The 18,036-nt window shown below is 47.6% G+C and overlaps 1 protein-coding gene across 4 annotated transcripts; it reads left to right on the top strand.

Moving 5' to 3' along the window:
* The first annotated feature begins 339 nt into the window (after positions 1-339).
* On the top strand, positions 340-16,782 carry LOC126539544 (uncharacterized). 4 transcript variants are annotated; one of them, XM_050186429.2, is made up of 11 exons: positions 340-990; positions 3,622-3,771; positions 3,985-4,163; positions 4,931-5,110; positions 5,776-5,992; positions 7,623-7,841; positions 9,840-10,026; positions 10,606-10,725; positions 12,711-12,854; positions 14,410-14,516; positions 16,681-16,782. In XM_050186429.2, exons 1-10 carry the CDS (start codon positions 535-537, stop codon positions 14,508-14,510), a joined length of 1,953 nt encoding a protein of 650 aa, XP_050042386.1. In that variant the 5' UTR covers positions 340-534; the 3' UTR covers positions 14,511-14,516; positions 16,681-16,782. The 4 variants fall into 4 exon arrangements, with proteins under 4 accessions (XP_050042386.1, XP_072141732.1, XP_072141731.1 ...); XM_072285631.1 differs by having other exon boundaries at positions 364-990; positions 12,711-12,850; XM_072285630.1 differs by lacking the exon at positions 14,410-14,516 and having other exon boundaries at positions 364-990; positions 12,711-12,850.
* The last annotated feature ends 1,254 nt before the right edge of the window (positions 16,783-18,036 follow it).

The following is an 18,036-nucleotide window of genomic DNA, read 5'->3' as shown; positions in this document are numbered from 1 at the left end:
TTCCCCCATGCACCATATGCCTTCATCCTAAGTTGGGCTTGGGATAATTTCATGCCCGCGGAGCAAAGGGGCGACCTGTGTACCTACACCACCGAAACGGAAGAAAAAGGCCTCAACAGTTCCAGTTGAGTCCTCGCTTATCTGTCACGTGCGAACAATGCTAGGATCTTTTCCCCCTGTTATTATGTATCAGTTCCCGTCAGAGGAACGATTACAATCCAGAAACAAAAGGACGGCGCGCATAACAAAGGTCCTCGTAGCTGCCAGCAGGCTCGAAGCGCGTGCGAGACGCCGCAGCGACGAAGATGAGGCCCACGGGATGCGGGACGGCACGGCCAGCCAAAGGACGAGGAGAAAAAAGAAGTGCAGCGGCACCAAGAAGGGGGGCAACAACCGCCAGGGGGCCACCAGCAGCAGCGCGCGCGAGGAACCGTGGCCCCAGCGAAGGCTTCCTCGGTGGGTCGGTTCCCGGGGGGGCGCGTTCCAGCGGACCATGACGGCGTCCTAGCGGCAGCGTGGCAGAGCCTGCATGGGATGGCCGACGTGTACTCGCAGGGCATGCTCAGCGTGCTGGACGACCTCCGGCGGCGACGGGTGTTCACCGACGCCGAGGTCGTCTGCAGCGACGATGGCAGCCGGTTCCCGGTGCACCAGGTGCTCCTGTACGCCGCCTGCCCGCTGTTCCGGGAGCCGTCACCGGGGGGAAACCAGCTGGGCCCGGCCGGTACGATCAACGCCGCCGCCGCACCAGGGGTGTCGGCGGCAGCAGCGCTCGCGCCTGGAGAAGAGACAGGCGCCGCCATAGCGACGACGAAGCAGGGGCAGTCCGCTGCGCCGGCGGTGAGCGCCGGCGATGAGGCGCGCAAGTACCCCGTGGAAGGGGTGCGCGGTGACGTCATGGCCGCCCTGCTCGAGTACGTCTACACCAACAAGGTGTCGCTCAACAGCGACAACGTGCTCAGCATGCTCCTGGCGGCGCAGCGGTTCCAGGTGAAGTGCGGAATGCTCCGTTTCCCAACAAGTTTGTTGAGGGGTAGAAATCCGGGCGAGGAGCTCTGTACTTGCAGGAGGCCCTCACACGCAAGCGGCACGTCAACTATTGGCATACAACATAAAACAGGCATTCAGTACATCTACCAGGGTCATACGACGTAATACATACTATATGATACATCAAGTTACACTGCACTGAGCGAGAAAAAAATCACGGTGTCATCAACCCTCCTAATATGCGATTATTGCGCATGAAATTGTGCAACAGCGCCAGAGGAATACAAAGTTTCAATGCATGACACACACACAGTAAACAATGTGCAAACCAGAAACATTATGTAAGATCTACTTATTCCTATTTACCAAGTACCGTCATATTTGTTTATGGGTGAGGCTCGCAATGGTATGTTCTTTCTGGTATTTATTTAAAAGTGAAGGTGACGTGTACGTTAGCGACTGTATAACCTAATTTGTACGGTTAATCGGTTGCGGAACTTAAGGGTCCAAACGCTTTTCGACATTATTTGCTTTCTTCACTATGGCCTGTTCGTGGCGCTGAAATTTAGCTTGCTTTCTACAACGACAATTTGATTATGTGTAGCTCACGCCACGGCAGAGCAGAGCGCGGTATTCTGAGCTAAGGCACACTGAAGTTCTACGTAACGTTTTTGTACAACTTACTGGTACGTTTGGCTGATTTATATTGCCACATATCTGGTGCATAGCTGTGTGTGTTAGACAACTGTTCCTATGTAGCCTAGCCAAAATTACCGTTAGCGTACTTTTATTCATTTTCTGGCGCAAAATTGTCTGGTATAACCAACTTAAGTGATGATAAAAATCGTCTAATCTAAAAATCACTAATCAACTCCCATTGCAGTAAGGCAGAAGCTTACACGCTAGTTAAAGTGAGTGCATAGTTTTAATCAGCGCAGAAGACGGCGGCAACACGAGGTGAATGACCAAGAACGAGCGCTAAGAACTGAAGTCGTTAGGCAGCGAAACCCTTCCGTTTCTTGCGTCGTTTACCAGGTCCCACTTTCTTGCACGAAAGCGTTCATTGGGCAGACTGGCAACTGCGTAAAAAACGAGCGTCTACTTCAGCGCAACAATAAGTTAAAGGAAACACCTGCCTCCCATCACTGAGCACGTAGTAATGCACATTGTTAGCAAGCATTTCTTCAATCTAACCAAAATCTTCATCAATTAAGCACCAAGGCAAAAAACAAAAAAAAAACGTCGCAGAGACAAACATTGACAGCGATAGCAAAGTGTTGGACAACTACAATAAGTTAGTTTCGTAATTTTATCGGCCGTTTAAATTGCAGTAAACATTCGCTTCCCAATTCATTGACTTTCAACACTGGGCGCACGAGAAGACAGCGCGCATCAATAAGGCGACTATCTTTCTCCGCTCATCCTCGCACACTTTCCTTCGCAGCCACAGCGCACGGGGCGCGACATGATCTTGTAGCACTTGGACTTTGTGCGGAACATCACGGCGACGGCGGAGACAAAAATTTTTCCTGGAGTGGCGCTACAATTGCTATAGCGCAATAAAAAGCGCGCGAACTTGTAGAAGCTTTCCATATACAAAAGCAGCATGATGATTGTGTATCTGAACCGCCAATCTCCTTGTTAGACTGCGATACCCAGCGCTGCTTGCTGACTTATTCCATGACGCCACTATTGGTGTGAGCGTACACGTGGTGTTTCTCTTCGTACGCTGTTCCCAATGAACTTCGGTGGTTAAGACAGAGGTCGTCCTGTGTTCTTGCACGTGAAACCATTAGTGTGATTATGTAAATGGTCGAAAAATAAGTGCACTATCAGTAAAAAAATGCTCCAGTAGAACCCCACCTCACGATGAATTTAGACGTTAATGTGATTAGTATTGAAGAAACGTAGCGCCACAAGGCGTATTGCCACCGCCGAAACTCGTCATGTTCGAGGAGCGTATGTAGCCGGGCTCCTTTCACACGCTTCCCTCTGGACATGCTGCGTCACCTAGCGGCGCCGCCGCGAAATCCGCGCGTGCAGCAAGTCTGAATGTATATGACGCAAATTCGATTCCACCCAAGCAGCGGAGAAATTTCTTAAATGCCTTTTTTTTTTTTCATTGATGAGCGACACACAACCAGTGAACCAAGTTGGTCCGATTGTTTTGTAACCCGGTTTTCTCAGCACAGCAGCCCGATGTTCTGCCCATTACACCATGGACTACCCAGTGGGCCAAGCCGGCAGAAAGACGGCTAGAAACATAGCTCGATAGAAGACACCAGAAAGTGCGTGAACTAGTCAAGGAATGCTAATCACACTAACACGCGACAAGCTATTTTGCACGCTGAGAGAGCCAGCTTACGTGGCTGCATTCCTTCTCTGCGCTACCGTTTACTTTCTCGAGTTGTAAACAGACCGCCTTGCGACACCCGTGCAGTCGCGGCCTTAAGCCATCGTTAACAAACATCTCAAAGTGTGAGATGAAGGTGAATAAGAACGCTGCGACACCAGATAATTTCAGATATTCTTTCGAATACAGGCGGCATTAACGTTTACGACGAAGTACTTGCTCAAACGTGATCCAGGATTCTATTTTCACTACACCCCTTCTTTTCTTTTTCATTGCAGATTGAAAGAATTGTTCAAAAATGCCACGAGTTCCTTTCCAAAGACATCAGCGTAGCCAATTGCGTTCGCATATTGGAGTTCGCCAGGGAACACAAGCACCCCAGCCTCGTCGACATGGCCGTAAATTTTATTTCTGGGAATTTCATAGAGGTACGTTTGAAATTACGAGAACGAGAAAATAAACAGCAAGCTCGTCTACTGGAGATTTTGGTTTCATAAAGCGCAACCATCTTTATGAATTCGTGTGTAGGCCCCTGAGGCCACGTGTACATTTATTTTCTCATTCTTACTTCCTTTGTTACTCAGTGAAATATCTACAAATTTAACGCGTGAGTAACAACCGGACACCATTTCCCACAACAGGTCGCAAAGATAAACCAAGATTTTGACCGCATCTCCTATGATGATCTCAAGGCTCTGCTAAGCTCTGACGAGCTCAACCTTGCCGATGAAGGCAAAGCGTTTTCGGCGGCTATAAAGTGGACTTCAGCTGATGCCTCAAACAGGCATCGCTTCCTACCAAGCCTTCTCAGCGCTATAAGGTAACTTACGGGTTTTCGTTTTCCGCGCGTATACGCTTTCAATCGCATCCCAATTCAATTGGTGAATGAATCCGGAATCCGGGTCCGAATTCGCAAAAAGTCGTTATGCTATTTATAGAATTGTTCGCAAGAGCATTCTGCGGCAAGTTCTGATGCTGGGCATAGTATTATCTAAGGCGGCCAGCTACTGCCAAATAGCATTTAAGAACGAAAAGATTCATAAAGTCAGCGCTTAAACAAAACGTGCGACGAAACAATAAGCAGATGTGCATGATTGTCACTCGCAAGCGCCAAATTGAGGATTGGGAAAGAGTAGTAATAAGCTTACTCAATCTTGTTAATAAGGTCACAAATCTTACTCACACTGCCCAACTCTTGCGGGAGAAGTTGGAACAAACGTTGCATTTTTGAATTTACGAATTAATTTGCATTTCTTTTCAATGGCAGGCGCCTTTGGTACCACGTGTTTCGTTACTGGGAACTTCCTGTGTGCGTTGTTACAAAAGGTTCTTACATACAAAACGGTTTCTTCATTAGGTTCCCTGAACTTGCCTATAGTAACAGGCATGTACTGTAGGTGGTGTCCAAATCAACGCCCCAGCGATGGTTGCCTCCGAGTAACAGAAACAGATATCGAAAACTAGGATTTTACTAAATACATGTGCCGGAAGCAATTGTGGAGCCGGAAACACGTCGTAGACACCATGTTTTAAACATCACCTATTGCTTCTTAACTTCGCTACTCTCCGACTCACTTTGTGTAACAGATTCGGGCTCTGCAAGGTATCATTTCTTCAAGAGGAAGTCTTTCCGCATCCCATGCTTGATGACGTTGACTGCCGCGCTGTACTTGAGCCAGTCCATGGACTTCTGGAGCAACTTGAGCTTCACGAAGGCCCAAGAATGATCAACCTCACGCATCCCATGCTAAGGCCCAGGATTCCAAGGCAAGCGCTTATCCACAGAGATAAGACTACCGCGAGTGAAGTTAATTACTACTTCTGGACGTCAGAAGGCGTTGCCGCTGATTTCCATCGAACAGTCATTCTGCTAGATGGGTGATTACTAAGGCCTCTCGATTATGTGAAGATATTTTGTGTACCAACACAGGGACTACTTACTTAGGTAAACCGTTATCGCGCAAGATGTCTTTATATTGAGCTGATAACACTCGAACTCAAAAAAACTCATCGGACTGTCGGGAAAAACGGAAGTGCTGTTTTCTCTGCGCGCCCAAATCCCACGAACAGCGTGCAAGAGTTGGTGAACGTGACATCTTGTAATTACATTAACCCGTTCATGATCTAGAGTATGATCACGCCTGATTAGTAAGAGTGCTGATATCCATCTAAGCTCTCAAACCAGTAGGATTCACCAACTAATAACACTTTATACAGGACTGGAAAGAGTAAACAAAATCGCATGGCCTATTCAGGAAGGAAATGTGTTTTGTACTCTTTCAAAACAGCTGTAAATATCAGCGCTGTTTCTTCTTCCTATTTCATGTTAGCCCTTAGAATGCGAATGAATACCAACTAGGATGATGTCGGTATAAGCGTTGACACATTGTTCGCTTCTCTGTCAGGAATTGTAGTAACGAAATGCCTTACAGGGACGTTCTGTTCGTGATCGGTGGATGGAGCAATGGCAGCGCGACGAACCTCGTCGAGTCGTACGACTGCCGCGCCAATCGGTGGCTGATATTTCCCAACGACAGGGACATCATGCCTCGGGCTTACCACGGACTTGTCGCGCTGGACGGCCTCATCTACATGATTGGCGGCTTTGACGGCTCCCAGTGCTTCAATTGCGTCCGTTGTTTCAACCCAGTACGTGTACACGGGCAGTACAGACCACCATCATTCACACTAAACCGTATGTCACAGCTAACTTTAGCCAAGCTGTTAAAAAAAAATAAAGAACACGGTGCAAGATACCATTATGAAACCTACGGTAATATTCACTAGGATTCAGTACCTAAGCCTAGACTCCGCGGAGGTACGACTTAGGTGACCTGTCGTATCCAACACAAAGTCTTTATATCTCGTTCAACGAGGGATGCGACTTCAGACGTTAGTGACCTCATAGCTCCTTCCGCATGGTGGCGTTCTTGAGTATAGGGAGTATACTCGTAACGCCAGCTTCCATAGGCACTGATGAAAATAAGCGAGTCGAGCTAAAGCGTGACTTTTCACCGTGCTGACTGTGAAGACCTCGATGACGTCGGTCTATGCGTCTTATACAAGTTACCATTAGAGCTGGTGTCAACATCATACTCTTGTTGCTTGAACGACTTGCGCAATGTGCCGCCTGCGTGACCTTTCGGTTGCTTTGCTGTTTCACATTTCTACGTGCGAAGTTGTTTTTAACTACAACAGTTGTCTCGTGCAACATCTCGCTGAGCGCAACGTATGGGTATATCGATGGACATCTGCGATAAAATCGGTACCTCAGAGCAGGGACGCTAATTCGGCGGCATCACTTCTATGCTGAGTCAGCGACGGACAGAGAGTCAGGCGCAACACCACATCATCTGGTGGTGGAAGGTAACGTAGGCACAAAACAGGGGGCACAAACTTCCATCGACACGTGGAACACGATCCCGTGTGCACGTGGGACCTTGTTGCACGTGTCACGCCTCGTATGTTTGTTCAAACGAAGTCGCGGATACTTTAACCCGTGTCATGGTGACACAGCGTTCCCATGACGCGTCTTCCCGGAGATACAGGGTGTCTCTGGGAAGCTGTACTGCGGCTCGCCATTGGTGTCACGTTGTCGGGCTCGCGATGTTGCACGGCACACACGTTGTTCGACTCCGTCGCTCGACTCGGCATAACACTCTAAAGAAAAAATTCGGCACTTCTTTTTTTTACGTGTGCTCTAGCCACGGGACAATGATCGTCAGAGTTCTAGCGTGCACCTCCGTTCATGCTCTTGTATACCGGCTGCTTTCCTGTCAGTAGTAGCACTTACGCGTGAAGAATACAATCAATCAACCAATCAATCAATCAATCAATCAATCAATCAATCAATCAATCAATCAATCAATCAATCAATCAATCAATCAATCAATCAATCAATCAATCAATCGACAGATTGATTGATTGGCTGTGAAGATGCAGAATAGCGTAACAAGCCAGCACTGAACTCGTGTGTCCAGAATAAAATCCACACGATGACGTGACTTCGTACTGAAAGGAAAGCAACCTGTACAACAAACCTTTGGAAGGAAGTGCACTTTATTACTACGACGACGATTATTGCCGCGTGACTAAAGGCGCACTCGAAAAAAAAAAAGCGCGTGCCATATTTTTTTTTCTTAGAGTGAGTAAGTGAGAGACAATGAAAGCGAGAAACCGAGCCGCATTGGCGTCCCTGTCCTGCAGGCGTCGTGTGTCCGCGAAGAAGGGTGAGAGAGAAAGAGAGAGGGACCTGGTTCTGTGCCCCCCGTCGCTGCAGCTCCTGCACCGCTGGACGGAGCGGGCATGCATGCACGTGGCCCGGTGCTACGTCAGCGTGGCGGTGCTCGACGGCAAAATCTACGCGCTCGGCGGCTACGACGGCGATCGGCGCACCAACACGGCCGAGCGATACGACCCGACGACCAACACGTGGTCGCTCATCGCCGACATGAACGACCAACGCTCGGACGCCTGCGCCACGGTCGTCGACTCCAAGGTGCGCCCACGTGCACCGATTTCTTTCTTTCTTCTTTTTATATTTTTGCCGGCGAAAGACTGGCCACGTTTACATGCACCCGACAGGAGCGGGTCGAGTCGCGCTCAGGCGGCTTGATTCGACAGCGCTTACGTGAACTCGCACGTGACGCTAACTTAGCGCAATAAAAGACACAGACGTAAGAAAGGCAGACAAAGAGAAGCGCTTTGTCTTCCTCCCCTTGCTTGTGCTTGTGTCTTTTATTGCGCTAAGTTACTTGTTCAGCTATGTAAAACCAACTAGCTCAAGAATATTTCTTCTCGTACCTGACGGATCGATATTGTTGCAACAGCCTACCAGAGATAAGGAAACGCATCCGGTTAATCGCTGCTGGCAGCGAACAGCCTACCCGCCCGCATTTGCGCGTGCACTTCAATGCGTCGGGCAGGGTCAACCTACCCTGTCTGGGCTCAGCCTGACTCGACACTCGCTAAACCCTATCGGCTATAGCGTTTACATAAACTCGACAGGCCGATTCCAGCCCGACAAGCAGACTCGACCTGCTTCTGTTGGGTTCATATAAACTTCCAGGTCGACGATGGTGCTGCCGGCTCAATTGCGGCTATACATTGGAGCAGTGGCTTAGTCACGTGGTTGCTTGCCATCAGCGCGAAGCTGCGGGTGAAAAAGTGGGTGATGTCAAGGGGATGAGCTCGAGAGCCACGTGACATCGGAGCGTAGTTGCAGATGAGGGATTTGACCGATAGGATGTGCTAGACAACGTCACGCTCGGGTTCAAAGCGGACGAGCGCATTCACTGGTCAGCGACCGAGATATGAAAGAGACGCATAGAGTACAGGGGAGAAAATGAAGTTGGGAAGATATCGATAGGGCCGGGTCATTATAGGCAGAGATAATTGTACAATATAAGACATATAGGTTTTAATGAAGATGGAAAACACCAAGGAGAGATGTACAAGATGATAGGCTCCAATAAATGTGGTAAAACCTGATTATCTCGACCAGGCTAGGCGGCTATTTGCCGCCGCCTCGTTTTGAACGGCATGCCAAGAAAAATAATCATAATAATCGTCATGATGTTGGCGCGCAGATGTCACCGAAGGAGTCAATCGAGACGCGCTACAGTGTATCACGGCACTGCGGCGCGAACAAAGCAGCAGGACTCCATTGCCCAGTTATGGAGAAAATGTGCTTCCTTTACTTTTCTTTAATTACGCGGAAGTAACGAGCAAACGTTGCAACTGACGGAGCAACATAGCTTTCAGGGGTATCGATTTCACTCGGCGTCAACGCGGTAATCCAGTGCTAAAAAACTTGATGAGGTCGAATTTCAGTAAATGCGCGCGCGTACAGTTCTCGTCTTCATGACTTGGCGGCCGGGCACCGTGATGGCGTTGAATAAGTGACGACGTAAAACCTGTGTTGACAAGTTCAACGAGTTGTTTCAACCTATTGGCCCTTCGCTAACAGCCCTAGAGCATGTACAGTGTGACCTGCTAAAGCGTCATTTTTGATTACGTCACAAAGTGATTAAAAGGCTGCGTGCATGAGTTGGGCATAGCTTTCATAAACAAAAGCCGTTTTGTGCCAGCTATAGTTGCCGCTAAACTGCTTATTTATGCCCAAACCATGCATTCGAAATATTCGAAGAATGTTCGTCTGGCCAGGCGATATACCTTAGGTGAGGAGTCACATTGCCCAACTATTAGCAGATGGCTTCTGGAATCACATAAGGAGTTTTCAGCATCAATGGGACAAGGTTTTGAGCAAATAACTGCAATAGAAGACCCTAACCATCTCATATTGCTCAAATGGAATACGTACTAGTTCTAAAATGCCGCAATTTCATCACCCTATAGCTCGATTCCCTCTAAACAACGTGTTGTTCGTAAAAGTGAGTAAAACAATGCTTATGTGTAGGTTAAATTACGTTTTCGAGACGTTATAGAAACTCACGTGCTGCCTCCAAACACACATTTCCTCCTTTCACTCCCACAGGTGTACATAGTAGGAGGGTTTACCGGGCAACAAGTGCTGAACACGGCCGAGTTCTACGACCCCAAGGTGAACGTGTGGACCTACATCCGGGCCATGACCGTGCCTCGTAGCGGAGTCCGGGTCATCAACTACCAGGACACCGTCTACGTGCTCGGGGGCTTCAACGGAACGAACAGGCTTTCCACGGGTACACCACGCACCCACATCAGCATCTGCACTGAATCTGGATTCTCAATTCCCTCACAACCTTTGGGTGAAAAACCAGTAGGATGGGCGGTTGGCACATAGTCGAAAATGTTTCACAGATCACTAGTCTAGCGCCAGCAAACTCAACATTGAAAGCAATGAAGGGTTGAAGACGTAGCTGATAAGCAGGACGTCGGTACTTTGACTTGAGTGCGCGTAACCAGAAGTTTTAGATTTCAATGTGATCACCGGCATGTGTAGAGAGAAAAACGTGCTTGGTTGATAGTCAATTAACAATCACGGTGCTGATTCAGTGTTGTTTATATTATTTCTCTATTTTGTCATAAAGCAATGTGGGTGATTCATATGCGGTGAGGAAAAGGGCAAGTGTTAGCCAGCGCCAATGCACGTTCTGTTCTGGCGTGAAAACGCGGCTCGTATTGTTGTTCTTCTTAATTCACTGGAAGTTTCCCTTCAAAAAATTTAAAGGAAATCAGAAAGCATTTTAGTGAAAGTCAAAACTGCCTCGATACATGTGCGTGCTTGTGCAGCGAGACGTTCTATGCTCGATTCCTCGCAGGGGAGAAGTACGACCTCCTGAGAGACCGCTGGCTCGAGCTGCCCAATATGCACACGCCGAGGAGCAACTTTGCAGTCGCCGTGCTCGACGACCTGCTCTTCGCCATTGGCGGATTCAACGGTCAGAGTGCTGTCAACCACTACATGTTGAAAGGGCTAGTTGGTTCATACATGTTACGGTGGAAAAGGACGCCAAAGGGTATCAAGCAACGACAGGACAGGAAAGTTTGTTGCGAGTGACGCTGTATCCTGCCCTTTCGTTGCGGTCAGTCATTGTTAATATGAATCTATAATCAACCATGTACAGCTCAGACCACAAAAAACATACTGCATGAGAAGCCAGGAAAGGTTATTGTTAAGTCTATAATGTGTCTCGGCCTACCACGGCGTGCAATAAAAGAAAATCAATGTTACGTACATACGACTATAGATGGGAACTCAAACCTACACTCGGGCTATGACAGGCGCTGCAGAAGGGGAAAAATCGGATTAGCTTGACCACTTGCGAGTTGAACAATGTTGACTAAAATATGTTTGCACGGCGTTTTTGTTCCGCCATCATCAGAACGCAGCTGTGGCAGCGGGCAATCAAACCAGGGACCCCGTACTTAGCAGCAGTACATTGTAGTCGCTGAGCCACCTCAGTAAATCTATATTGTATTAGAAACCACCAAACTTTTCTATATAGAAACAGTAACGAACGTGTACCGTTTACGTCGATGCATGTGGTATCGTTCGCTTAATGTACAACATAATTCAACATATCGTAGTCAGCTGGCGCGCATCTTGCCTATGTGGAGACACCAGAGGCCTCACACTGCCGGTGTTGTTACGGTGACTGACGCCTTGCTCTGCGCCTATCCTGTGATGTTCGTTGCGGTAACAAGAGCTATTTTTAGAGGCGATTTTCCGATCCGATGCTCCTAAAATGATGTCCTCGCATGCGTGCGTTGCTCGCTAAATAGCGCTCTGTAGAGCTGGCTTTGCCACACTAAGGGTTATTGTGAGGTGGAGCCCGCTGCTGTGACTCCTTCCGATTTTTACGCGATACATTCCATTCCAATTTCGCTAGTGCTCTTTTCGACATTACATATTTGACTAACTAACGGCGAATGGGATTATCGTTTCTAATGTGAACAAGGTGCTAACCATGCATGATATCGCTTCGCTGTTGCACTTAATTTGATCATAGCAGCCACCATTGGCAGCTTTAACCTAATAATACTATCTACTAGTAGACATAACCTCTTCTTTGTACGCCACTCAAGCCGTCAGCTTGACAGGGTGCTTCTCTGGAACAGTTTTATTACATTATCAATACAATGGCTACCTGAATCAACGCGCACTGCGTTGCAATACAATACATTCTGGGTAGTACGGCCAAGCACCTATATGCTCATGATATTGAACGTCGATGAATATCACTAAAAAAAATTGTCACGATATTTCGTAGAGTAGCCAAAACTGCCCGCGATTAAAAAAAAAAGTATGGGATTTTACGTGCCAAAACCACGATCTGATTATGAGGCACGCCGTAGTGGGGGACTCCGGATTAATTTGGACACCTAAGGTTCTTAACGTGCACTTAAATCCTAAGTACACGGGCATTTTTGCATTTCGCCCCCACAGAAATTCGGCCACCGCGGCCGGGATTTGATCCCGTGACCTCGTGCTTAGCAGCGTAACACCGAAGCCACTAAGCGACCAAGGCGGTTTATCCACGATTAACCACTGCTAAGAAGAGGGGCATATAATGTAGCCGAGCTTGACTAAATGTCACCAAAGGCATTCACACCCCGTGTTGCTCATTATACCCATGACAAAAGCCTTCGAATGATGACTTCATATTACATACTAACATTCTAGCATGAGAGCTAGGACTCAAGAAATATGAAATTTAGCTAACTGCATGCTGTTCATAGTAGCGCAAAACACTAGTGATTACACAAATTTCAATCATTACCAGAAGCTAGTCTTAGGGCGCTAGTATAAAACTTACAGTACCAGCTTCTTCGTCCTCTCGCTCGCTGGCTCGCTCATTCATTCATTCATTCATTCATTCATTCATTCATTCATTCATTCATTCATTCATTCATTCATTCACAGGAACGACGACTGTGCCGTTCGTGGAATGCTACGACTCCAAAACGAACGGCTGGCGGCGGGTCACCGACATGAACATCAATCGGAGCGCCCTCGGAGCCTGCGTGGCCGTTAACCTTCCAAACTCCAGGGAGTTCTCTGTTGTAGGTGAGATTCGAGATAACTTTGGAACGAGCGAGCGCTAGCGCTGAGCATTCGCACGGCGGTTTTTCGATCGAACTCGATATCTAAACCAATTGGAACCGCATGGCACGAATCAAATGCTTAGTCTTAGTCACTGATTCAGAAATGCATACTATCCTCGAAACTAATTTCCGAAAGCTTCCTTGCACACGTGGTGTGATTGGACACACGCAATCCAAGTCAGAAAGTTCGTTCCGCGCACGGCAATGTTTTTGCAGCAACGCACGACCACGACGTTAGCTCGGAATGAAAACCTTTAGCCGGCCAAGAATACCAAAAACATGGCGGCGAGCCAACTTTATTGACCGGTTCGTGAACAGTGTTTCCAGCCGCGAAACGCATATAAAATTTATCGACTGTGCAATCGGAATTTTGATAACAGCGCGAGCTTCCTGCTCCGCATGGTCTCTTAGAGCTTTTTCTCGCGCCATTCACCAAACGTGCATCGCTTTTCGAGCATATGTGGAAGAGGCCAACACCGCTCCGGTCAACAGAAGACGTGTGCTCCTGTTCGATTGTACGAATGAGTATGAATAATCTGAAACATCGGATGAAACGCTCTTTTACTGTGTAAGGGTGAACTGAGAATTAACGTCATCAAGGCTCGTTTGTGTCCTACTAAGCCTCCTCCCCCTCCCACTGTAAAGGCATGCCTGTGCGCACGCTCACCCGTATTAAGCAATTATTGGTCAGGAGAGTCAAATGTCAAAAAGATTTGGCCTCGTTAGCACAGTAATTCGCTGCTTTGAAGCCCGTGGTTTGAGGCAGACGGCGCGTCGCTGATGATTAAACTTCCTCTCCGTCAGCAGGTGGCGAGGGGGAGAGGTTAGTACAACTTTTATTAGGCATACTGAACATTGCGCTTGACACCGTACTCACTTCAGCAGATACAGCTACGAAGACCTGATGCAACAAGTCGCAGGACACACTCCTCTTCACCACGGTCTTTAAACAGCGGCTGTACAGACCAGAGCACCGTGAATGCGAAGGCCGCCGGAATATTTGGCAACGCGAGTGGCGCCATCTGGTAAATGTACCATGGAGCAAAGACCTTGGGCTGCCACGGCCCGGCAATGCAGCGCGTTAGGCTGACAACACGTAACCTTTTAATCTGTTTTAATGGGCTCTTTCAAAAGGACACTCGCAATGATCATTTTGAAGTATTTTATCACGTGGCCCGACAGATCACGACTCCAATACTTCCACATACCATTAATTGGCACCACCTGCCACACATGGCGTCACTGGTACCTTTAAATTTGGTAGCGGCACGCTCTGGTCTGCAGCGGCTTGCTACGATTGAAAAACCGGGCAAAAAAAGAGGCCACATATTGGACAGACAATGCAAATTGAAAGGTATGCCCGGCTTTTGGGGCTGCTGTCTTTCCATACATATCGTCAGCATATTCGAAGAAGAAAAGTCAATGCCTCGGAGGGCGGAGGAGGAGGCACGGTAGACACTACTCCTGCCGTCCGCTGACCCTCCCTGTTCGCTTCTTGACTGTGCCTGCTTTTTTAGCCCGGTTCTCCCGCAAATCGGCCCGGCTGCTTGACAGCTTCCTGCCCACCTCGGTTCGCAAGAGGAGACAAATTTCCATAGCTAGGCGGAGACGGCTCTGATCAAGAGTAAGGCTTGCCTGCGCTCCCGCTACACGCAATGCAGCGCCTTTATTGCATATAAATGTCACGAATCGAATTGAATCAAGTCCACAGATATTTCTGGGCAGCACTACAGATGGTGACAAATTCTAGGAACGTTCAGCCAGGACCTTCTACATGCATGTTCCTAAAATGCCTGCCTACTCGCGTCGTACTAGAATCAGCCTTTATTCACGATAGTTCACGGCCCCGCCGTAGTGGTGAAATAAAAAATTAAATCCTACGGCTTTACGCGCCAAAACCACTACATGCTTATGAGGCACACCGCAGTGGCGGACTCCATATTTGCATTTTGCATTTTATTTGCATTTACTGGCGTTTTTTGCATTTCGCCCCCACCGAAATGCGGCAGCCGTGGCCAGGCTTTGATTCCGCGCCCTCAGGCTTAGCAGCCCAACGCCAAAGCGACTACGCCACCTCGGCGGGTAGTGGCGGTGAACGATGCCCAGTGGACTCGTAAAAAAAAAGCCGTTCTGCGCAGACAGACATCCTTCTATTGCATTCATGGCCTTCAAATAGGTGCAGTCATTGGTTGTGTACCAATACTCGCCGTATAGCACTGAATAGACAGCAAGATAAACCACGGATATCATGTCTCGTTCCAATACTGATGGAGCCGGCAAAGAAGAAAGCTTCGCAAAGGCAGCGTCGAAATGCAGGCTACTTAGCTGCCCGAACAATATGGCGGCTCAGCATCCTGCTTGAAATATCAGCCGGAACTTCGCCTGTGCGCAAGAGAACCTAGTCAGCTTTTTTTTTTTTTTTCTTTTTTTCTTGAGCCCTTAAAGTAAGCGACATTGTGTTTTCTTTCGGTTCGCGGGCGCAAATATAGCGTTAATACTTACTTTTTGTGGCTTTTTTTATTACTGACGCCAGGTGAGGTCAAATCGCAGAGACCAAAAAAAAAAGGGGGGGGGGGGGGGACCATGGATAATTACAAGAAGGGGAAGAAAGAAATTAGAAAGGAAAATCTGTAACGATAACACAAAGGGCAGTACCCTGATATTTGAGGCTCGAGCTGGTTGCCTGAGGACCAATACATACCGGAGCAATGTTCGGAACTAGATGAGGCATGTGTATGCAGCAGCACAAATCCGGAGACCACTAAGCACATCCAGATCCTAAAGCAGAGAAGAGATGGATACGACCGGATCCGTTACAGACATAGGTACAAGGTAGTTAAAAAAGAATGCTAGAATGAAAAGCGGGTGTACCATACCTGTTTAAGTAGCGCCTGTGTATGTCCTTTTTCATGTATTCGTGAAAGTGTCAGTTTTAAATGCGCTGCTTCAATATCATGGCTCACCAACTAGCCAATCAGTATGTATTAAGCAAATGTTCACCTCAAGCAGGCTAGGTCACTCTATGAAGCCACCCCGTTTCAAAGGCGATGCCAATAAATCTTCATCATCATCCCAAGGGTTCCCGAATTTTGCGGATAAATGTATCGGTATTCCAGTTACTTTCGTGGTTCAATGCATAAAACGACGTTTTGTAAAGAAAGTAAGCGGAACGACAGTGCGTTTTTTACCGCACATTTCACAGATGGTATCTCGTAATTGGTGCAATCTACACAACTCTTTTCAAGTGGATATACCTTGTAGTCTCACCCACTAGAATTCGTAAATTGCAATATGTGCCTTTGGGGCGCACCTTGTCCCTAAACAACAAGTGTCATCTGTCTTGCTTGCGTTTCCTTTCTTACAAAACCTACCCTCGCTATGTTTCTGTCAAGAACGCTACATCACGCTGATGATGCACGCTGCATTCGTAACCTGGAAGTATACTGGGTTCTTATCGTTCATGAATGGAATGGCACGCAAGATAGATGACGATTATTGTTTGCAAAGAAGATACGCCTCAGAAGGTGCGAACTTTTCTTGGAGTGTAAGACACAGGAGGCTTGTGTGTACACTGCCGCTTCAGCACCAGCAGAACCTAGACGGACTGAGTAATCCATTTGCGTCCCCCAATTCAACACTATCTCTAAAACTCTCTAACACACTTGACTTTAGTTACCATCCCTCCACGTGTCTATTCTGCAAAATGAGCTGTATTGTTAGCTTCTGTTTGTTGCTGCAGTTAGGTACGCGCTTCATTACTAAGACCTCCTCGTTGTTTTTCTTTGCAGGTAATTCGGAGCGCGACAACTGAGCGCAAACGACGCCGCCTCAATAAAGGAATCGCTCTGCTTGCAAAACACCTTCGCCTCTTCTGAGGAGGCAAAACTCAATGGCTCTCTGGTGCAGTTTTTTCTTCCCACTATGGTGGACGAAGGCGACATGAAGATTTTAAAATCCAGCTCATAATTTTCTTTTCATTGTAGGCGTACACAAACACCAGCGCATTTAGTATATAATGTCTAATGAGTTTAAGAATTAAATTCTGGGGTTAACAGTCTGGTAACAGCTTCACGTAACAGTCCGGTAACAGTACACCAGCCTTGTTTACGCACCACAAGCGTGATAAGACGAGGTTGTAAGCTTCTAATAGCACGGGATTTTGCGTGGCGTACTCACGCTAAAACAAACGACAGCTGGAAGGCTTTGTGTTCGAGTCTCCGCGTAATATAATTATGCTCTCTCGTATATTCGAATTGCAATCCGGTGTTATCATGTCAGCATGTTCTAAGCCATACTTTACGAATTTTCTGACGCTTTTTACGTTGATAAATTCAATTAGTTCAATAAGGCACTTGCGCTAGGCGGAGGGCCTAGAAATGAATGAACCTGTGCACCGCAATTCCGCCCAGGTGCGCGCGTGACGTACGTGGCTACTGTGGTGGTGATGCTTGTTGTGTAACGTCGTCTGACGTCGGTTGTGCTTGCCTAACGTCGGCAAAGCTTTTACGGCGGCTACATCTATTTTAGGGGGGTGGAATGGAGGCGGATTTTCTGCCTCTGACAGGAAGGGCCAGGACTAACTGTCGCAATGGCCTTACTAAGGTCCCAACACCATTTACATGGTAACACATGGCAGTGCAGTCAACAACCACATAACAAAACGGGTACAATTTACGTTGGAATATATTAATGCACGCAGAAATGCATGAAATGTACGTTATGCATTACGTACACGATGTATCAGAATTGCAGGAAAAATGAAAGTACAAATTTACTCAACATGACCATAGCAGTATTAGCATAAAAATGGCTGCATAAATATCATCCCACCTGTTTCTTTATCATGGCAAATACCTCGCCGTAAATACATCAAAAAAATTGCTGCCGTCGTCAACATGCCAAGAAGGTGCCAGCATCAAGCACGCTGCCACGCCGCACATGTGCAGGTCACCCCACCGGCATGGTACAGTAGCATTGTAATGCCAGGCAATGAAGAAAACAATAGCAAAGAGTAAAAAAATGCACATCGAGGGACGGTAAGGACCGTGCGCGACACACTTTGACAACTGAATTGTACGGTGAAGAATTGCGCGGTGCACATAAGCGACATGCCCACGTGCAAATGACACCCCACCTGCATGACA

The sequence above is a fragment of the Dermacentor andersoni genome, chromosome 11 (genome assembly GCF_023375885.2).
Source record: "Dermacentor andersoni chromosome 11, qqDerAnde1_hic_scaffold, whole genome shotgun sequence".
Lineage (NCBI taxonomy): Eukaryota > Metazoa > Arthropoda > Arachnida > Ixodida > Ixodidae > Dermacentor > Dermacentor andersoni.
The sequence above is the reverse complement of the archived record's forward strand: the minus strand, read 5'-3'. Positions and strand labels throughout refer to the sequence as shown.